At 39.9% G+C, this 24,123-nt stretch overlaps 1 protein-coding gene across 1 annotated transcript in view; it reads left to right on the forward strand.

Annotated features, from left to right (window-relative positions):
* tnrc6c1 (trinucleotide repeat containing adaptor 6C1) overlaps positions 1-24,123 on the forward strand; it is an 81,862-nt gene that overhangs the window by 18,150 nt on the left and 39,589 nt on the right. Inside the window, exons 2-3 of the mRNA XM_062037423.1 lie at positions 10,373-10,475; positions 12,195-12,216. Coding sequence (XP_061893407.1) covers positions 10,413-10,475; positions 12,195-12,216 — 85 coding nt within the window. The 5' untranslated portion in view covers positions 10,373-10,412. The remainder of the gene's footprint in view (positions 1-10,372; positions 10,476-12,194; positions 12,217-24,123) is intronic.

A 24,123-nucleotide genomic window follows, 5' to 3' on the forward strand; every position in this document is an offset into this window, starting at 1 on the left:
GATCATTTCGCGATATTGCCATATTTTTGCTGAAAGGATTTAGTAGAGAAAATCGACGATAAAGTTCGCAACTTTTGCTCGCTGATAAAAAAACCTTGCCCCTACCGGAAGTAGCGTGACGTCACAAGCGGTAGTGCTGCTCACAATTCCCCGTTGTTTACAATGGAGCGAGAGATATTTTGAACCGGAAGTTTTGCGGGAAATTTAAAATTGCACTTTATAAGTTAACCCGGCCGTATTGGCATGTGTTGCAATGTTAAGATTTCATTAGAGATGTCCGATAATATCGGTCTGCCGATATTATCGGCCGATAAATGTGTTAAAATGTAATATCGGAAATTATCGGTATCGTTTTTTTTATTATCAGTATCGTTTTTTGTTTTTTTTAATTTTTTTATTAAATCCACATAAAAAACACAAGATACACTTACAATTAGTGCATCGACCCAAAAAACCTCCCTCCCCCATTCACACAAAAGGGTTGTTTCTTTCTGTTATTAATATTCTGGTTCCTACATTATATATCAATATATATCAATACAGTCTGCAAGGGATACAGTCCGTAAGCACACATGATTGTGCGTGCTGCTGGTCCACTAATAATACTAACCTTTAACAGTTAATTTTACAAATTTTCATTAATTACTAGTTTCTATGTAACTGTTTTTATATTGTTTTACTTTATTTTTTATCTTATTTTATTTGATTCATTTTTTTAAAAAGTACCTTATCTTCACCATACCTGGTTGTCCAAATTAGGCATAATAATGTGTTAATTCCACGACTGTATATATCGGTTGATATCGGTATCGGTAATTAAAGAGTTGGACAATATCGGCATATCGGATATCGGCAAAAAGCCATTATCGGACATCCCTAGATTTCATCATTGATATATAAACTATCAGACTGCGTGGTCGGTAGTAGTGGGTTTCAGTAGGCCTTTAAACTTAGATAAACCAAAAATGATGCTTTTTGGGAGTAACAGAGCTAAAGCGCATTTACAAACGATGGGGTACACATAGAAAGGGTGCACAAAAACTAATTCCTCGGGGTCATAATTGATAAAGTCAGTTGGAAGCCACGCATCAGTAATGTACAAACTAGGGTTGCCCAATATAGACGATATACGATATAAATTTGGGATAAAGCTTTTATTAGTACTGTCATATCGTGACAATGCATGTTTACACATTCTAGCTGTGTACCACAAGTTTGACTGCGCCAAGGGGACCCGCACTTTTGGGGGGAATTTTGCTTATCATTCCCTATCCCTACGTAAGACAAAAACACACGTCTTTCTTTTTTTATGCGTTCTAATTTGTAATGGCTAACAGTGAAGCTAATGGGAGTCATCCATTGTGCCTTTAAAACCCTCTAAAAACATCCTTTACATGTCTTTACTAGAGATGTCCGATAATGGCTTTTTTGCCGATATTCCGATATTGTCCAAGTCTTTTTTAATTACCGATTCCGATATCAACCGATTCCGATATATACAGTCGTGGAATTAACACATTATTATGCCTAATTTTGTAACAAGGTTTTCCAAAATAAATTAACTCAAGTTATGAAAAAAAATGCCAACATGGCACTGCCATATTTATTATTGAAGTCACAAAGTGCATTATTTTTTTTAACATGCCTCAAAACAGCAGCTTGGAATTTGGGACATGCTCTACCTGAGAGAGCATGAGGAGGTTGAGGTGGGCGGGGTTGGGGGGTGCGGCGTTGAGTTGAGGGGGGGGTGTAGGGGGTAGCGGGGATGTATATTGTAGCGTCCCGGAAGAGTTAGTGCTGCAAGGGGTTCAGGGTATTTGTTTTGTTGTGTTTATGTTGTGTTACGGTGCGGATGTTCTCCCGAAATGTGTTTGTCATTCTTGTTTGGTGTGGGTTTACAGTGTGGCACATATTTGTAACAGTGTTAAAGTTGTTTATACATCCACCCTCAGTGTGACCTGTATGGCTGTTGACCAAGTATGCTTGCATTCGTGTGTGTGTGTGTGTGTGTGTGTGTGTGTGTGTGTGTGTGTGTGTGTGTGTGTGTGTGTGTGTGTGTGTGTGTGTGTGTGTGTGTGTGTGTGTGTGTGTGTGTGTGTGTGTGTGTGTGTGTGTGTGTGTGTGTGTGTGTGTGTGTGTGTGTGTGTGTGTGTGTGTGTGTGTGTGTGTGTGTGTGTGTGAAAAGCCGTAGATATTATGTGATTGGGCCGGCACGCAAATGCAGTGCTTTTAAGGCACGCCTCCAATATTGTTGTCTGGGTGGAAATCGGGAGAAATTCGGTAGAATGGTTGCCCCGGGAGGTTTTCGGGAGGGGCACTGAAATTCATGAGTTTCCCGGGAAAATCGGGAGGGTTGGCAAGTATGACTGGGAGACGCAACTGCTCTGTACTTCTCCCTACGTCCGTGTACCACTCCGTACAGCGGCGTTTTAAAAAGTCATACATTTTACTTTTTGAAACCGATACCGATCATTTCCGATATTACATTTTAAAGCATTTATGGGCCGATATTATCCGATATTATCGGACATCTCTAGTCTTGACGTAATGTGTCACCGTCTGCTTAAAATGAGCAGAATATGTTAGTATTACATGTTATTACTACATTACATATATACTTACAGCATGTATAGAAAACATTGTTAGAGGTTTTTTTTAGAGCTATCATAGGCAGAATACAGCAAATCCCATTGTTTGCTGACTCTTGCTAACATTTATTTATTAAATGCATGAAAAACATGTGTTGAATGCTGAAGGATAGACCAAATTCTGTTGTATTTGCCGTAGTAGAATGGATTATTGTTTTCTTAGAGTAGCGTCTCCACACTGTGTATGGAGACACGTAATTAGCTGCAAGCTGCTTGTCTGCTGGGGTACTAAAAAAATACAGTGTAAGCCAGAGAGGATCTGTGTTTGTGATCGGCAATAAAATGCATTGAGCGCCACTAAGGTTGTACCGTGTACCGTTACTATTTGATTCAAGTAAGGTACTATGCTGCCTTTGAGAAATACCAATACTTTTTTTTTCTCATTTGCATAATGATGCACTGTGGTGACGTTTCTGGCAATATGAGTCAACACACACACTGAGCAGTTACAAGAGGAAACAGTGTGAAGACAGAAGAGGGAGAATGGACACATCTTTGCTTCAAAATTAATGATTAAAGTGAAGCTATTGCTTGGATTTGCTGACGTCATTTCCGGCTCACGTCCACCCCAATAAATATGCGTGGTAGTCAAGCTAGCTTTGTTCTCAATGGGCAGTAGGCGCCATTTCGCCTTTCTCAAAGAAAAAAATGCCCTATGCTTGCGTTTTTCGCTGTAGGAATCGTTCAAAAAGGATAAACGTTTCTTCATGCAAAATTTTGCAAAACGACGACGAGAAAAGCACGCAGCTCACACTCCAGTCAAAGTGAGAAGAGTCGAATAATGCGTGAGTTTGCAGTAATCTCTTTGTTAAAGGTTTGTTTGACATAACTATAACGCTTATTGTTAAAGTTACACCACACCCAAACACCCTTGTGTGGTTTTCGGGTCTGTGGGACCCGTTTTCATTTTTTATTAAAAGCAAAATGATATAATTAATTAATTTTTCAAACTGAGACTCACTGACTTTGGCTCATTTTCTGTGAAGAACATATATCAGAATATATATTTAATGACCACACACCATACACCCCCCCTACACACTTCTATTACATATAAGATGTCTGGGTCCACTGGACCCGGGGCTAATAGAAGTGTGGAAATTGATGTTCTGTGTACCACACACACACACAGCAGGCCTAGACAGGAGGAGGACAGAGTGTAGGTACACAGAACATCAGAGGGTCAAATGTGCGAGAAAATGAGAGCAAACAGTGTTGACAAACAATGTTGCAACCTTGTGTGGGAACCGCAGGTGCAGAAACACAAAAGAAGAATCCCTGTGGGATGCAGAAACTGGACACAGAAGGATTTAAGCAACCACTAAATTAATTTTCAATTTATTGCACTGATTAGAGATTCAAGTGTTTTAAGTTACTAGCTCGGTCATAGAACCAATTGAGTTTGTAAGTTGAGGTACTACTGTAATAAATTATTCATATTACTGGGATGTCCAGCTAAAAATTGTGGCTTGTACTTAGTACACATCTTGATCATTTTTGTTTATGGTTAGACAACTGGTATGCACTACTTGCTAGAGGTTGGGGGGTTCTTGAAAATATTAGGACAATATTGTTTGTTTTAGTTACTTGAAGGCTTTGTGCCACTGCTGTTCTTTTTAGACTATAGAATAGTTGACTATAATTGTCATTAATGAGCTTATTTATAAGCACGGTATTGTTTGTTTTGATATACTGGAAGGCTGTAGGCCATTGCTCTTCTTTTTTTAATGTATAGTTATTTCCTGGCAGCTGCTATTTTAATTATGTGTTGAGGCACAGCGCTCTTAAATACTTGGCAGTTTGGAACAGTTTACATTAACGTAGTAAATTTAAAAGTGCGTGGGTTCAGTTTTTTTTACATGTATCGTTTAAGTATTGAGAATCACGGAAATGAATAGGTATTGTATTGAGTACACTACAAAAACTGAAATCTAAGTAAGATGAAATATCTCAAATAAGGGTGATATTTGCTTATTTTCTGTCTGATAAGATCATTCTTCTCACTAAGCAGATTTTATGTTATAGAGTGTTTTACTTGTTTTAGGTGTTTTGCTCCTAAATGATCTCAGTAAGATATTACAGCTTGTTGCTGAGATGTTATGACCTATATTGAATAAAACATGCTTGAAACTAGAATATCAACTGTTGCAAAGCTGTGTCATCAACACTCACAAGTATAAAACTACTTTTTTAAAGTAATAATTTCTTACTTCAAGTATGAAAAAAAAATCATGATGTATGCATATCATCATGTCAAGATAATGGCACTCGCATTTACTTAATTTAAGAATATTTTTCAACATATTGAGCAAAAAGGTCTCTTTTTTTATACCGAGAAAAATGCACTCGTTATTAGTGAGAATATACTTATTTTAAGATATTTTGGGTTCATTGAGGTTAGCTAATTTTACTTGTTTTGGAAAGTCTTGACAAGCCAAATTTTCTTGTTCTATTGGCAGATAATTTAGCTTAGTTCAAATAAAATACCCCTAATTTTTGTAATTTTTTTTCTTGTTTTTGAACACTGACTTTTTGCAGTGTACTGAAATGATGCTATTGCGACAACCCAGCTAGTGGTTCATTTGATAGGGAAAAGGGGTAGGAATAAATAAGCTCTACTTCTTCGTATTCCCTTTAAGGAATGTTGGATGGTGAATTTGTAAACAAGGGATCTGTTCCAATGTAACCTTTTATACATGCAATCCAAATGTCATGCAGTGCCTGTTGCTGCTCTGATAGCACATTTAAAGATGGGATATTGTCAGGATATCCCATATCAGTGCTGTTCACTCAAATAAGAGAGAAGTGTTTATAATTTGGTACCGGTACCAAAATTATTTCGATACTTTTCTAAATAAAGGGGACCACAAAAAATTGCATTATGGGCTCTATTTTAACCAAAAATCTTAGGGTACTTTAAACATGTTTCTTATTGCAGTTTAGTCCTTAAATAAAATAGTGAACATACTAGACAACTTGTCTTTTATTAGTAAGTAAGCAAACAAAGACTCCTAATTTAGTCTGCTGACATATGCAGTAACATATTGTGTCATTTATCTACCTATTATTTTGTCTAAATTATTAAGGACAAGTGGTAGAAAATGAATTATTAATCTACTTGTTCATTTACTGTTAATAGCTGCTTACTTTCTTTTTTAACGTGTTCTATTTACGCTTCTGTTCAAATGCAATAATTAGTTATTCTTCTGTTGTTGGATGCTTTACATTAGTTTTGGCTGATACCACCAATTTGGGTATCAATCCGATACCAAGTCGTTACAGGATCATACATTGGTCATATTCAGAGTCCAGGGACATATTTCCTGAGTTTATAAACATAATATACATTTTAAAAAAAACGAAAGAAGATGTTGTGATGCCAAAAAATATCATAATCATAGTAGTATCGACTAGATACGCTATTGTACTTGGTATCATTACAGTGGATGTTAGGTGTAGATTACATGTGTAGTTGTTTACATTGTGACGCCGGTGACCTACGGTGTGTAGTGAAGCATGTTTAGCTATTCCTCGTCCTGCAGGGATGATACTTGGAAGAAACTGGCTTTATTTGTCGCCATGGAGGCCAGGATTAGTGATTTAGAAGTAGCTAAAACACTGTGGATGGACATTAGCCGCTAACTTACTAGCCATGTCTTAAAGCAATTGTGTTATAGCTTCACCTTTATCTTCAGTTTTTAGGCCAAATGCGTCCGTTCTCCAATTTCTGTCTACATACTGTCTGCTTGTAAGTACTCCGTGATTGTGCGCTGCCGAACATGCTCCTCTGCTCGTAAACCAGCAATGACAAGTAGTGACGACGAGGGAGGCGCGGGGGGGGGTGGCGGACCGGTACTTTTCAGAGGCGGTATAGTACCGAATATGATTCATTGGTATCGCGGTGCTATACTAATACCGGTATACCGTACAACCCTGTAAGAGACTCAAATAAATGTGGTGGTAAATGTTGTAAAAATCAATTATTAAGTGCTCTTCAGCCGTCACTCGTTGTTTTCAGATTTTTTTTACATCGGGGGTTCTTAAACATACAAGATGCAACATTGCAGCAAAAAGGACATGTGTTCTGCTCAGTAGAAGTATTTTGCTTCCACAATGTGTTGTAGCAGAATTCTACTGTCGCTTTGGCAGCAGCTGCTCCTGCATGCGGTCGCTGGCGAACGTTCTCCCAAAGGCTTGCCACGCTCTTGTTTGGTCTGCAGCGATGGCATTCTTGGCGCCGTGCCCAGCGCATGCCGCCTCGCACACCCTCCCCCAACCATCCATTCCCCCCCCCCCCCCACATGCGTTAAGGAAGCAAACCCCATCAAAGTGCATACACGCACACCTTTCCGCCTCCCATATTCGGGGGAATTGAACATGTCAACAGACGCTTGTTTCACCTTCAGCACGTCTCCCATCCCTGCCAGTCCTCCGCCTGCTGTCGTTAGGCCTCCATCGGCGCGTGCGTCGTTCTGTTTTCTTTTTGCCCTCCCTTTTGTCGGCACAGCGAGTGTCTGGTTTAAAGAGAGACGTGGGGCTGTAATCCTGTTGTTCTGACAGGGGGGTGTAATTCCACTACAACGCCAACGTCCTTTGTAACCTGGCCTCCGTGCTGCTAACGGCTGCTCATGCTTGCAAATAGCAAGCAACACCCGAACTGTATTATCAAATTGTACAATCTTATTTTCTATGAATAAAAAGGTAGGTATCTTTTGTATTTGAAAGGTGCTCTGGATCTACAGTACTCCCAGTATTTATAAACAATTGTTACTACAGATGTCCGATTATGGCTTTTTTACCGATATCTGATATTCCGATATTGTCCAACTCTTAATTACCAATATCAACCGATACCGATATATACAGTCATGGAATTAACACATTATGCCTAATTTGTTGTGATGCCCCGCTGGATGCATTAAACAATGTAACAAAGTTTTCCAAAATAAATCAACTCAAGTTATGGAAAAAAATGCCAACATGGCACTGCCATATTTATTATTGAAGTCACAAAGTGCATTATTTTTTTTAACATGCCTCAAAACAGCAGCTTGGAATTTGGGACATGCTCTCCCTGAGAGAGACTATGAGGAGGTTGACGTGGGCGGGGTTGGGGGGGGGCGGGATTGAGGTGGAGGGGGTAGCGTGGGGTGTATATTGTAGCGTTCTGGAAGAGTTAGTGCTGCAAGGGTTTCTGGGTATTTGTTGTGTTGTGTTACGGTGTGGATGTTCTCCCAAAATGTGTTTGTCATTCTTGTTTGGTGTGGGTTCACAGTGTGGCGCATATTTGTAACAGTGTTAAAGTTGTTTATACGTGCACCCTCAGTGTGACCTGTATGGCTGTTGACCATCTATGATTGCATTCACTTGTGTGTGTGAAAAGTCGTAGATATTATGTGTCTGGGCCGGCACCCAAAGGCAGTGCCTTTAAGGTTTATTGGCGCTCTGTACTTCTCCCTACGTCCGTGTACACAGCTGCGTTTCAAAAAGTCATACATTTTACTTTTTGAAACCGAGACCAATAATTATAAAACAGATACCGATAATTTCCGATATTACATTTAAAAGTATTTATCCGCCGATATTATCGGACATCCCTAATTGTTACCATATAAAATACTCCAACTGGAATTAATCACCGTAAGATCTATCGCCATATCAAGGTGCTTTTATTATTGTCCATTCTTTAACATGTACAAGACATATAAGAACTGAAATAAAGTTTTCGGCACAGTCCCACTAAGAGCAGACATACATTACAGGGATACAAGAACAGGACCGCCAACGGGTCAGCCACTTACGGCGCCCCTTAAAAAAGGTGGGAAACGGGTGATATTGGGGAAGGGGGGAAGCGTAAAAAAATATTCAGTCAAAGGCTGGACTCCCGGGATGGGGGTCCAGACTGAGGCCAAGGCAAAAAAAACTAATAGCCATAGCACACATAAGCATGTTACATATAATCACAAAACTTGCAACAGAGGGGAGGGAGTTGGAGCCACAGAGGCCGGCTGCAGCTAAAAAGCACTACTCACCCGTCCATCACCCCGAAGGGGAATAAAGCTATGATCATAAACCCTTAATCAATTGGATAGACATTGTTTTAATTAATCAGTTCCAGAGTCAAATGGTGAATCATATCATAAAACATTTATCAATATTGTGCAGACATTATCTTAAAGGGGAACTGCACTTTTTTGGAATGTTGACTATTGTTCACAATCCTTATGAGAGACAAGAAGACAAAAGTTTTTTGGCAGTCTAACTTGTAATACTTGGTTCGTTCCAGATGGCTAGCAATGCAGCTAATGGGAGCAATCCATTCTGTCTCTAAATCACTTTAAAAATGCGTGTAAGAACCGCCAACAATACTTAATTTACGACCCGTAACCTGTGTAATAACCAAGCTGTAGCAACATTGTTACTGTAAGAGCGAACCGAGGAACTGTTTTGCTAGCGTAGTAACACATCGCCTGGCTACGGCCTTAGCCGTAGGCTAGCTACTTCAAGAGATAAGCTAGCAACTGCATCAACAGCTGAATGGCTTTTGAGTTTGTAATGCACAACACAATGCGATAGGGCACCAATCTGTAAAGTAATAGCCCACATTTCATGTTTTGTTTGTACACCGCTAGCTCGACAGTGTATGTACTGTAGTTGTACAGTAATGTGCTGCATGTGTCACGATCAATATCATAGTGACTTACTCGATGGAGAGTTGTCGGTAGGGTCTAGCTGGCCAGGGACGTTTCCAGTTGATTTGTGTAAGCAACCCATTTATTTTGGCATGGCTTGGCTACAAGTTCCAGATTTGCAGTGTGACCAAGTCACGCCGACCTCACTCTCTCGGCTTCCGTCTGGTCCACCACTTTCACCCTCCGTTCGTGCTTGCTTCAATAACCAGCGGTTCATCCTCTGTATATTCAGGTTCAAAAAGATATGGTTGTGAAATTCAAATTTTTCCAAAATTAGTCATCTTCGTTGTCTATTATAAAGTCTGCCACGATTGGAACACGCATGCGTGTGTTTTCGGAAGTAGGAACACACATTTGTTTGCTCAGTATTGCCTAAAATGACCTAAATCTGGTAAATATTGTACATGTCACATATTGTTATGAACGTGTCTGTTATTATAGTATATATTTACTAGCAGTGTGATGGCTTTGAAGGCTACAACGGTGACTCCCATTAGATGATCTTGCAAGCGTTATCATCTTTAAACCCCAGCACTTAAAGGCATATTTTTCCAGAATATTCCAATTGAGAGAGCTGTATCACTAATTCTCTTTATTTAAAATGTATTGCACTGTAGTATTCATTGTGCCACAGTATTACGCAGATGACAGCAGGCTCCTCCACTTTCAAACCCTCCCATCATGCAAAAATAAAAAATAATAAAACCTTCCGGTACGTAGCTTTTTCTGTTTTTCCCCTCTGTGAAAGCTCCCTTTTTAAATTGAACGCCTTTTCCTGCAGTTTTGGAGCAGTGTGTACAATAGAAGTGAGTGATCTTCCACATCAAGAGTTCTGGTTTGTGACTTTTAGGAAACCGCTGCCTCTGGCGCTCTGAGAGATAATCGCAGGTCACGCGCCTAGCCTTCGCTGATGGAACAGGATCAAAACGCCGTCAAAAGAGCCGGTGTTTTGAATGTTTTGAAGCCTAAAGGATTCTTGTTAATATGCATACAAACATGAAATAAGAAGAAATCCCATTTGTTGTGTTTCAGCTGAGAAAAGAAGCGGTAATTACGAGTCAAGAACCGTTTGATGGAAGACAAGAAAAGGAAAAAGCAAGAAGACAACAAAAAGAAAGAAGCTCCGCCGAAGAAGGTGAGTCATCAGTTTTTAATAATCAGTTCAAATCGGTTTTATAACAAAGACGAGTGCACCTGTTGCTGGACCTCACCAGCATTTGTCAATCGAACTGTCCGACAGCTGTGAATTAGGGATTGGCCTAAAATATATACCACAATACATTGCAGCCTCCTGCTATGAAGGTATATATTGCAATATATTTTTTAGCATATAAAAGATAATGGAACCATTTCAAAACGGGTCACAAAATATTCTAATTGGGCTGCTGATGTATGCGGTAACATAATGCTAATTTACTTGCAAATTAACTGTTAATAGCTGGTTATTTTCCGTTAAAATGTACTAAGCACTTATTTTTCTGTTTGAAACTCCACGGAAATGAAGCAAGGGAAAATAAAGTTAAGCCAAGCGCTTGGCTCCGTTTACTCCGAGGGGAAATCTCTGTCGCAAAGTCTGTATAGTTTTGTTTCACAATGTTATTTCAAGCTGAACAACGCATGTGAGTTTGTTTCAGGAAGTAAGCAGAGTTGCCTGAAATGCTTTAATAAATGACGTTTTTTTTGGTAGTTGAAAATTTAAACGGTATTGCTAACCATCGGGAATTTTACCACGGTTTATCATTGTACCGTTTATTGTTACATCCTTAGTCTCGATACAGCATCTATACATACCCTCTATCAAAATGAAAAATAGAGATAAAGGCATCATGTAATGAGAAAAAGCTGACAGATTGATATTATTAATGGACAAAAAAACATACTTGTCTGTAGGTACATGGATAACCTTTATCTTTAGCCTTTTTGTTAGACATTACAAATTACATGATGGTATTGCATTCACACCTCACCCCAACACTGCGTTACCTAATAATCAGTAATCATGATTTCAATATTGATAAAAAATAATCTTAATTATTATTTAGGCCATTATTGGCAGCCCTATGTATAAGACTAGATCGCATACATGAACACTATTTGTATCTATATGGACAAGAAGTGCAGTTACTTCTTATGGCCATAAGAATTAAATAAATCTTACATTGATTTTTATTTTTGAATCTTTTATGTCCATTCTATGTCTTTCACAATTTTCATATTATTATTTTTTTCTGTCATATTACTTTGTTTGTAATGCTTTTGTTTGCTTTTATGTGCACATTTAATTTCTACTTGAGGTCCATGAAACTGTGCTTTTATCTACAATAATGTTTCTTGCACAAAGGAAATCACTTTGAATGTGTTGGGTTTTTTTTAAATAACACTTGGTTAAAAGATTTCAGTATAAATACTTTTAGAACATTTTGAGCACATTTAATAATACCGCAATAATAATGATAGCCGTGATTATTTTGGTCACAATAACCGTGATAAGAAACTTTCATACCGTGACATCCCTAATCAGGATACAACGATAGTATTAAAAACTCTATTGTCAGCCTAATTTATCTCATTTAAAATATATTATGTCCAAATTGCACAACCCTACTGTCATTCAAAAATACATTTTACCGCAGATAAAAAAGCCTGCGTGTCTTTCTTAATTCATGTTGCATCTCCTCTCAGCTACAGCCCCCATGAAATCTTCCACCCCATAACAACAGTAACATGAACTTTGGTTGGAGTATTTTAATAGATAAGCAATACATGAGTTAACATGCCGTTCAAACAGAAAGTCATGTGCTGCTGCTTATTTTGTATTTTTAATACACTTTTCTTCTCTCTTTTTCCCCCCAAGGATACCGAACAGATAACCAAAGGTGAGTTGTTGTTTTTTACCTCTTCACAACAATCATGCAAGCGTTGGCTGCATTTAAAGGGGGTTTTCTGCTGCCAAACTACCTGAACCAAAATAAACTCCAGCTCCATTTTATTTGTAAATAATGAGGTAGATAAAGCTTCTAGATTAGGCCTATTCAACTGGTGGCCCCCGGGCCCGCCAAAGCTTTTCCGTTGGCCCGCCGAACATCACTCAAATAGACTTGAAGAAACCATTCAAACTATGGTTGCTCGTGTATGCAGTACTCCCGCAGCCCCGCAGGGGGCAACAGCAAGGCATACGTGTCACAATGAAGCAGCAGTGGGGTGAGTAAAAGAAGACGACTCATTCAAACCAAAAATTGACTCTGGGGAAAATAAAATTTAGACATGTAACAGCAATCGGACAAGAAAGTATGGATTCATTGACCACGCAGTGGGATGTGTTTACTTTGCAATGGAGCAAACCCAGTCTCGGAGGAATATAACCTGTGAAGGCACTTTCTGATGGAACCTTGGGCTCTTGAAACTCCGGCCCTCTTCATTATGTAGTCGAATAGCCTTGTTCTAGATGCTGATCACTCATAAAGCTTCGCAAAAATAAATAATATTGAGATATTAAAAAGGCCATATCGCCCAGCCCTATGTCAAACTGTAGAGTGTTTCTGCGGCCTGGGCGCCATGTTGCTGTCTAACGTTACTACACACGTTGTATAATGACGCCAGTCCCGCCCACAGGAGTCATTAAGAGAATCGTTTCAAAAATGGCAAGCGTTTCCAAGGAACTGATACACTGGGAACCAGTTATGAACAAGAAGTGGTTTTCGATTCCCATTCCTAAGTGAATCTAAGTGTTTATAGCATTTACGCTAGCTTTGTTAGCGTCCTCATGGTTGTTTTCTACTTTGCTTTGTTTCACTGCATTTGCAAATTGACCTATATTAGGTTCTCCATTAAACTAGGTTGTGGTACTAGTGTACTGCGTATTGCCCTCTCCAATAGGAGTGTATCATATGATTGCCTGCACATGGTTCCCTTCTAGCATCCTTCGATCAGTTGTATCAGTTTGGAATACACAGTCAGTAACATGCTGGTCCATGTGTGTTGCAACATCAGTTAAAGCACATTTTAAAGAGGAAAGACAAACCAGGGACGAGTGACTAACCTTTGTCTTAGTGATGAGTTGATTAAGCAGGTTTCTCAGCTGCTGTCGTTTCATTGCGGATATATCCAGTTATATCCAATTGCTAATGAGATGTGCCTGGTATTTTAAACCAATAGGATATCACAGCAAGGACAAAAAACAACAAACACTAAAAAAAATGCATCCTGGACTTATTGAGGTAACAATTGAGCAATCAGCTGTCTGATAGTGTACTGCATACAGGGAGCTAATTAGGAGACAAGGGATGGTGTGGAGTCTGAATAAACAGCTTTTCATGCACAGGAGATCTCCAGGAATACCCCAAGCACCATAGTAACATTACACCACCTCCTCCCCTGGTTGAGGTACAATGGCCCACCCTGGGACTAAGGCAGGAAAAGAGCCGAGGAAACGGCGCTTGGTTTTAAGGTGCACGATGGAATGAATTGTTGTGGTTACAGTTGTGTGAAGTAGAGTGCAAGGCACTGCCAAAAATATAACGCCTCTGGTTAAATGCTGAGATGTGGGGGGAGATATGTGAGAGGAAAACAAACAAATGGAGAACACGCTCCAGTTTCCTGTATGCCATTGCTGCTGAGCCCATCTGTGATACCCTACTCACCTGTCCCTTAATGTGACCGGTCAGGATTTCAACTTATTACTTGTATATTAGGTAAAAAATATGCATGTTATTGTAGCTTTCAGACAAGAGAGACTTGCCTTGATTGATGTTACTTGCAGCCAGCACTGCACTTTTGTGTATTAAATATTGCAATTACTAGTGATCAGATCAGATGTTGGTGTTTTCTGGAGATAAAAAACACCAAATTCACAACATACCATATTGTGCTATAACCTGAATGTGAGAATTTTATTTTTTTTGGAACTCATTCATTCAAAAAGTGTTTTGTTTTTTTAACAGCTCCAATAAATCCCTTACACTGAAGTAGGCAGTAAAACATTCTCATTAAAGCGTATAGAACAACTCTTACCAGTTGCTGGCTAGTAGTTTGTCTGTTCCTAAGGTTGTGTCTTTGCTTAATGAGAAAGCGCTTGGAATATGTATCAGAGGTACTGGATTGAACGTTCAAAGTAGAATAGAATAGAAAGTACTTTATTGATCCCTGGGGGAAATTCATCCCTTTATACAGTATACTGTGAAGAAGACAGGCTGGTTCCCAACATACCTAAACTGTCATGTTCGTGCATTGCAATATATTGACCACCCTTCAACATAATGAACTAAAAGGACCGATGCTTTAGCAGGGGTGTCCAAACTATGGCCCGCAGGCCAATTGCGGCTCGCAAGCGTCTTCAGTCTGGTCTCTAGCGTCATTTATTGAACAGGCGTCAACTTGCAGTCCACACATATCAATCAGTCGTGTATACAGAAAGTATGGCCAACTAAACAGGCGCCATGACTGCTACCTAGGACGTGTGTGGCTGTGCCCGGATGCATGTCGTTGTGGTGTTAGTTTTTCTAATGAAATACACCAAAATAAAACATCTATATAGTTCTAAACATACTCCAACTCATAAACTTGCTGTAAAACTTGCTTTTATTTTGTGAAAGTAGAATTTTGCGGCCATATTTGACGCACTCTGCGGCTACATTCCTGTTGCGTTCGACGTCAAAAAACACACAGAACGACCAAAAAAAAACGTATCCTTATTTTGCCAAAATCTTCATTAGCTTTGGACCAACAGTTAGGACTTGTGTGTAAAGTATGTCAACTGTGGTGTCTGCCTCCAATGTATTTGTAATCACTGTATGTATCACTCATGATGTATTATTTTAACTGATCTTTCTTTTTTGTAATATGGTTAGTGAAAAGTGTACTTTTGTACTTATTTCCCCATATATATGTATATATATATATATATATTTATGTATGTATATATATATATTTATGTATGTATGTGTATATATATATATATATATATATATATATTTATGTATGTATGTGTATATATATATATATATATATTTATGTATGTATGTGTATATATATATATATATATATATATATATATATATACACATACATACATACATATATATATACATATACACATACATACATACATATATATATACATATACACACATATATATATATATATATATATATATATATATATATATATACGTATACGTATACATATACATACACTACCGTTCAAAAGTTTGGGGTCACCCAAACAATTTTGTGGAACAGCCTTAATTTCTAATAACAAGAATAGACTGTCGAGTTTCAGATGAAAGTTCTCTTCTTCTGGCCATTTTGAGCGTTTAATTGACCCCACAAATGTGATGCTCCAGAAACTCAATCTGCTCAAAGGAAGGTCAGTTTTGTAGCTTCTGTAACGAGCTAAACTGTTTTCAGATGTGTGATCATGATTGCACAAGGGTTTTCTAATCATCAATTAGCCTTCTGAGCCAATGAGCAAACACATTGTACCATTAGAACACTGGAGTGATAGTTGCTGGAAATGGGCCTCTATACACCTATGTAGATATTGCACCAAAAACCAGACATTTGCAGCTAGAATAGTCATTTACCACATTAGCAATGTATAGAGTGTATTTCTTTAAAGTTAAGACTAGTTTAAAGTTATCTTCATTGCAAAAGTACAGTGCTTTTCCTTCAAAAATAAGGACATTTCAATGTGACCCCTGTCACGACCTGAACAGGACTCTGGACACAGATGCAGGAGTTTGACAACAAATATTTATTCCAAAGAAGAGAAAGGGTCAAAAAGGGGAGAAACTTAACAGGCTATCAAAAGCCAAGCTTACCTAACCTCTAAACTAACAAAAATCTCAATGAACTCAAAACGCTCCGGCTGCGGAGGGAAAAAGGTTGCAAAGAGAACAATATGCAACATATAACAAAAGGCGCTCCAAGGGAGGCAATGCTAAACAACTAATCTTACCTGACAAAAAGGGTACAAAGAACGTGGCAATGACTGTGGACATGGAACGCTGGAGGTTCGCACAAAAGATACGAAAAAGTGCGAGGTCGCCAGGACGAACAACAGAAAAACAATGGACTTAAATAACACAGACATGATTAACAACAGGTGCGTGACTCAAAACGTGAAACAGGTGCGTGACATGACAGGTGAAAACTAATGGGTGACCATGGAAACCAAACAAAACAAGGAAGTGAAACCAGGAACTAAAAAAAGAGTCCAAAAACCAAGCAAAACAAAAACATGATTAACACGGACATGACAACCCCAAACATTTGAACGGTAGTGTGTGTGTATATATATATATATATATATATATATATATATATATATATATATATATATATATATATATATATATATATATATATATATATATATATATATATATATATACATATATATAGTGTACATACATACATAGTTTGGACAACCCTGGCCTAAGGGGTAGGAAGTGTCTGAGAAAGAGTTGTTGTGTCTCCATTCATGCTGCACATCTCTCTCTGAGATGATGCATGAGGCGCATGCACATCAAGGCTCACATTTATAGTGCAATAAAAGATAACATTATAACAAAGTGTCATGGCTCTAATTACCTTACAAATTAATTTTCAGTTCAAGGTTGGCTTAATTACAGCCGGCGCTTAGTGTTGTAGAGTCCTAAATTGCTGTGTGATCGAAGGCAGGATTGCTTCATGACAACCTTCAACATGTAACACTAGAACCGTAAAAGGTAGACTTGACAGGGAATTAAGTGACTGTACAGTTTTGTAAATGTAGATATTCAAAGGAGAACTGCACTTTTTTTTTTTTGGAATTTTGCCTATCGTTCAAGTGTTTTTCTTTATTAATGAATTATAACTGGTAAATAAATGCAATCAAAAGTCTGCTTTCAATGAAGCCTCTATTCTGCCTATAAAGCCCCTAAAAAACATCCAAACAACTCCTAACAATAACAGGCGCATTTATAATAACATGTAATATTCATGTATTTTGCTCATTTTAAGCATCCTTTTGCTTTTTGGTTTGACAACTCCACTAATTACTAGTCAGTGCAGACTTCATGAGAGCTAACAAACATAATAAAACATCACTTACTGTATAATGTCTGCTGTCATTAGGATGCCGACTAATAGAATCTTGCTATATTCCCGTTTAGATGAAGAATGACTCATTATCCTCGCAAAGAAGGGGGGGTAAAACCAAGCGTCTTTTTGTGTCGTACTTGCCTTATCCAGATCTAAATTGGCTGTCAAAGTGTACCAACTTGTTGGACTACGTCCTCCTCCTTCTTCTACTATCAAGGTGAGAGGAGTTATTTATGATCTAGAATAAACTTTCACGAACACTGATGTGAGAAAGCAGCTCACCAGCAAACAATGTCAATATAGCCACACAAGCTAGTGATCACGGCGCTGCTATACTTTGTCTGCGTTAGCGCCTGTAATAACAATATCACTATACTTGGTTAATATTCAAGTCGCGAAATGTAAATGGAATATCGTTGGCGGTTTTTGGGGTAGTTATTTATTGGGTGTTGTGGGCAGAATAGAGAGCGTCCCATTTGCTCCGTTGTAAGGTGACTTTTAATTACGACTTAGACTACATTAAAAACAAATACAGCCGTCGTCATGTCTTTCATAATGATTGTTGGATTCCTAAAATAAGTGCAGTTCCCCTTAGGGCTGGGCGATATGGCCTTTTTTTAATATCTCAATATTTTTAGGCCATGTCACGATACACGATATATATCTGGATATTTTGCCTTAGCCTTGAATGAACACTTGATGCATATAATCCCAGCAGTATGATGATTCTATGTGTCTACATTAAAACATTCTTGTTCATACTGCATTAATAAACAGTATGCTCATTTTAAACTTTCATGCAGAGAGGGAAATCACAACTAAGTCAATTGACCAAAAGTGTATTTATTAAACACAAACATTCATGTCATTTCCAAACAGAAAGTACAAGATTGTCAGAGACATTTTAAAACAAGCTATGAGTGCACTTTTGTGCATGATGTCACTAAGATGACTGATCAAAACAACACTAAATTGAAGTGCACTTTTTGTACAGAACGCCAATACAATAGTTAAAAACAAATAAAGTGCACTTTTGTGCATGATGTCACACAAGATATTTCAATAAGTGTCAAATAAAAATGAGCTGCATAATAGGAAATCAAATAGTGTATGTCCTTCGCTATGTGGTAGGTTACTGCCGACGTTATCTCCTTCTGTTGTTGACTAGTTTTTTCATATGGTGTTGATGTGTAAATGGTTGCCTCTGCATTTTGTTGGTGTGGCACCGAACGGATATGTTGACATGCGGAGTTTCAAGCACTCCTTATTCTCTAGCAGGTGACTTTTCCAATGATGCTACATATTAGCAGTAATGCTACTTTTTGTAGCAACGCTTTTGCCCCACACTTGATATATTGTCTGTTCGGCATCTTCCCGCTTGAAGCCAAACCACCGCCAGACGACGGACCCCGTGCTGTTTTTCTTGGGAATTAATTCTTCCTTCATTTGTTACCAGATTCGCACCTTCTTTCTCTCGTATTACCACTCGCACCACAACGTTACCCATGCTGCTACCACTCTGCTCCGCGAGAGCGTATACGTATGTGATGTATGTAAGAAGGTGCGCTTGTTTTATGCCTCTGAGAAGGAGAGACAAGAAAGAGTGAGAAGAGCCTGTAGTGTAATGCCCGCAGCTAAAAGCAACTGCGTGAGAACGTATACTCGAATATCACGATATAGTCATTTTTTATATCGCACAGAGACAAACCCGCGATATATCGAGTATATCGATATATCGCCCAGCCCTAGTTCCCCTTTAATCGAACAGACTAATTGATAGATCACTGAATTAGCAAAACAATCGATAGCTGCAGCCCTACTCACTTGTGTTATCACCAGCTATTTGCACACTAATTGTGTGGACTCATTTGTTGTGGATTGTAAAGCTACACTGCTATGCGACCTGTACACTTACTACTGTACCAGTACAACTTTAGTTCTTTGAAATGCTTGCTGTAATGTGAGTCACTAAAGTGAGGTATTGAGATAATGTGAGATAACTGTACAACCAGCCAGGGCTCAGCATCACAACACTCCTAAGTGACCTCATTATTATTACACAGACATAATTGTTGTCATGTCGCTCCCCCTGTGAGTCATGGTTCCGTGTTATATTTGCACCTCCACCCGCTAAAACTCACAGATGGATTTGTGGATGCATTTTGTCTGCTTCCACCCAAGAGGGAGCGCCATAAACGCTCTGCCCACTCCTCCACCCATTTTCTCCCCAGACGTACACGCTATCATATTTTCAATCAGAAATATTCAGATTCCCTTTTAAAGTGGAAAATACACATCGTTGCCCCTCAGGCCAATCTTTGATGTGCATTTTTGATGAGGTGGGAATTCTCCTGTGCGCCCGCGCAGCTGAGGACAGTGCGTTTTTTGCACATTTCCTGTCTGAGAGAGTCTCTTTTCGCTCTCCTGCTACAAAGCTTGATGATAAAGCTCAACTCGCTGCAGGGGTTTTGATTTTAGCATTCAGTTTGTGTTTACTGTATTTACTTTGGCGCTGTTGCTTGGTCGCTCTGCAACAAGAGTGTACAGCAAGCAGCACGGCGCGCTGTAGAGGCAAGTAGTGATCTAATTGTAAGAGGATTGTGGACCTAAGCTGGTTTACAGCAGTGAGACTGGAGCTCACGGTGGCATTTGCAAGGGAGTGTAGTCCTCAAGCGCAGACACATACACACATATCTGTTCCCTTGCTTCTCTCGCCTCGTTTTTTTATTTCTCCTTTTCTCAGATTGGCTGACAGAGCAGCCCTCCCCCTTCATCCCTTCCCCCAATGCTTCCAGAAGAATCAGCGTCACACATCCAGAGTCCCCACCGCCACAACTGTTAATATTAAACAATGTGGTGTAACCACCGCAGATTTTTTATTTTTTTTCACAAGGAATCACCTCTTAAAGTCAGTGGCGTGTCTCGGCTCCCGCGGTACTCCAATAATAGCGGTCAAAGTACCAAAGCAGACGGGGGTCACAGGGAGGGTGTCTTGGATGAGGAACAATTATTACCAAGAGGACGAGGAGCAGATGCTTCGGCCTCTGATTCTGTGAGCAGACCGATGCAGGTGAAACCGCATCAGGCAGAGGTTGTAGCCACCTGCAAGGGAGGGTGGCGCAAATGTACATGACAAAAATGCAATGGCGGCGAAAACCACAAGATGGCGTATGTGAGCAAACATGTCCGACTGTTAAACAAGAGAGGGGCTGTATAGGCTCCACGACAGCAACCTGGTTTCCCCTCAGTGTGGGCCTCAGTGTTACATAAGACTGTGTGTGTGTGTGTGTGTGTGTGTGTGTGTGTGTGTGTGTGTGTGTGTGTGTGTGTGTGTGTGTGTGTGTGTGTGTGTGTGTGTGTGTGTGTGTGTGTGTGTGTGTGTGTGTGTGTGTGTGTGTGTGTGTGTGTGTGTCAGGGCTGGTCTCTTGTGCGTGCGTGCGTGCGTGCGTGCGTGCGTGCGTGCGTGCGTGCGTGCGTGAGCGAAGTATTCATTGATTCACTGTGTGCACTTGAGAGCTCAGCCAATGGCAGCAAGCTCGTTTCAAAAAGTGTTTATTTTACTTTCACCGTTTATTTAATCACTACCAAGAGTATACGTCCTGTTTACATTTTCAATCCCCAGCATCTTTATTACGTAATGCTACGTTCTGATGCGACTATCCACCGTGCCCAATACCCATAATGCACCTGACCCTCGCTTGTGTGCAGATAATTCTCTTTGACCTCGGGGTGACCTCTCGACCTTGGGTTTTCAGACTCGAATGGATTTCACACTTTACTGCAGTGGCACCTCCTTAGTCGCTCAATAAAAAAGTTGTACATTTTGGAGTTCAACATACGCTTTCTGAAAAAGTGTGGCGTTTCCCAACCATGCATAAAGATCCTGCATTCATTCTGAGAGTCCATATTAAATATGTATGTACAATTGTGGTCAAAAGTTTACATACACTTTTAAAGAACATAATGTCATGGCTGTTTCAAGTTTCCAATAATTTCTACAACTCTTATTTTTTTGTGATGGAGTGATTGGAGCACATACTTGTTGGTCACAAAAAACATTCATGGAGTTTGGTTCTTTTATGAATTTATTATGGGTCTACTGAAAATGTGAGCAAATGTGCTGGGTCAAAAGTATACATACAGCAATGTTAATATTTGCTTACATGTCCCTTGGCAAGTTTCACTGCAATAAGGCGCTTTTGGTAGCCATCCACAAGCTTCTGGTTGAATTTTTGACCACTCCTCTTGACAAAATTGGTGCAGTTCAGCTATATTTGTTGGTTTTCTGACATGGACTTGTTTCTTCAGCATTGTCCACACGTTTACGTCAGGACTGTGGGAAGGCTATTCTAAAACCTTAATTCTAGCCTGATTTAGCCATTATTTTACCACTTTTGGCGTGTGTTCGGTGTCATTGTCCTGTTGGAACACCCAACTGTGCCCAAGACCCAACCTCCGGGCTGATGATTTTAGGTTGTCCTGAAGAATTTGGAGGTAATCCTTCTTTTTCATTGTCCCATTTAATCTCTGTAAAGCACTAGTTCCATTGGCAGCAAAACAGGCCCAGAGCATAATACTACCACCACCATGGTTGACGGTAGGGATGGTGTTCCTGGGATTAAAGGCCTTACCTTTTCTCCTCCAAACATATTGCTGGGTATTGTGGCCAAACAGCTCAATTTTTGTTTCATCTGACCACAGAACTTTCCTCCAGAAGGTCTTATCTTTGTCCATGTGATGGGAGTTTATTTCAAACATACAGTTCCAATATGATACGTCACATATTTCCAGTTACTCAATACGACATGTTTCAAAAGATGTAGCGGCAGAGCATCAACACACTCTCTCACACACAAACTGAGCAGTGTTATTAACAATGTCTTAAAGCAGTGGTCCCCAACCTTTTTGTAACTGCGGACCGGTCAACGCTTTAAAATTTGTCCCACGGACCGGAGGAGGGGCTGTTATTTTTTATTTTATTTTATTTTTGGGGGGTTTTTTGGCATAAAAAAAATACAATCATGTGTGCTTACAGACTGTATCCCTGCAGACTGTATTGATCTATATTGATATATAATGTAGGAACCAGAAATATTAATAACAGAAAGAAGCAACCCTTGTGTGCGAATGAGTGTGAATGGGGGATGGAGGTTTTTTGGGTTGTTGCACTAATTGTAAGTGTATCTTGTGTTTTTTATGTTGATTTAACCCTTGTGTGGTGTTCATATTGTTGTTACTCAGCCAGTGTTTGTGGGTCTGATGGACCCGTTGCATTTTGTGGCTTTTAATGCCTCATAATCAAACACTTTTATGTTAAAATACTGACTTATCCCAAAAAACATCTGTAATGAAGTGCTTCGAGAGGCTGGTAAAGGAGTACATTGTCTCCAGACTTCCCCCCACATTCGACCCATACCAGTTTGCTTATTGCCCTAACCGCTCCACAGAGGACGCCATCTCCTCTGCACTCCACCTGAGCTTAGCACATCTGGAAGGAAAGGACACACACGTGCGGATGTTGTTTCTGGACTTCAACTCTGCATTCAACACCATCATCCCGCAGCATTTGGTGGGCAAACTGGCCCCCCTTGGATTCAGTACCCCCCTATGCAACTGGCTGCTTGACTTCCTCACAGACAGACACCAGTCTGTGAGAGTGGGCAACAACACCTCCAGTGCCATCTCCCTGAGCACCGGCTCCCCCCAGGGCTGCGTCCTGAGTCCGCTGCTGTTCACGTTGATGACCCATGACTGCTGCGCCAGGTCCACTACTAACCACATTGTGAAGTATGCGGACGACACGACAGTAGTGTGCCTCATCCGTGACAACAATGACATGGACTACAAGGAGGAGGTGAAACATCTGGTTGACTGGTGCAGAACCAACAACTTGGTCCTGAACGTCGACAAGACCAAGGAGATCGTCGACTTCAGGAAGCACCAGTCCAGCCACGCTCCACTCTTCATCAACGGCACAGCGGTGGAGATGGTAAGCAGCACCAAGTTCCTGGGGGTGCAGATAACTGACAATATGACCTGGTCCCTACACACCGAAGCTCTTGTAAAAAGAGCTCAGCAGCACATGCACTTTTTGCGTCGGATGAAAAGAGCACAGCTCCCTCCCCCTGTTCTCACCACATTCTACAGAGGCACTATAGAGAGCCTACTGACCAACAGCATCTCTGTCTGGACTGGAGCCTGCAGTGCCTCAGACTGGAAGTCTCTGCAGAGAGTGGTGAGAACAGCGGAAAAGATCATCAGGACTCCTCTTCCTCCTATCCAGGAGATCGCAAAAAGCCGCTGCCTGACCAGGGCTCAGAAAATCTGCAGAGACTCCTCCCAACCCCACCAAGGACTGTTTTCACTGCTGGACTCTAGAAAGAGGTTCCGCAGCCTCCGTAGCAGAACCTCCAGGTTCTGTAACAGCTTCTTCCCTCAGGCCGTAAGACTCTTGAACGCATCATAATAATCCCCTCAATTCCCCCCAAAAATGGATGAACTGGCTGGAATATAAAGACAATATAACATACATCCATAAACGTAGATGCATATGCAAAAGTGCAATATATTTATCTTTGCAGTAATCTATTTATTTATATCTGCACCTTATTGCTTTTTTTATCCTGCACTGCCAACCAGCTAATGCAACAAAATTTCGTTCTTATCTGTTCTGTAAAGTTCAAATTTGAACGACAATAAAA

The sequence above is a fragment of the Entelurus aequoreus genome, linkage group LG25, assembly GCF_033978785.1.
Source record: "Entelurus aequoreus isolate RoL-2023_Sb linkage group LG25, RoL_Eaeq_v1.1, whole genome shotgun sequence".
Classification (NCBI taxonomy): domain Eukaryota; kingdom Metazoa; phylum Chordata; class Actinopteri; order Syngnathiformes; family Syngnathidae; genus Entelurus; species Entelurus aequoreus.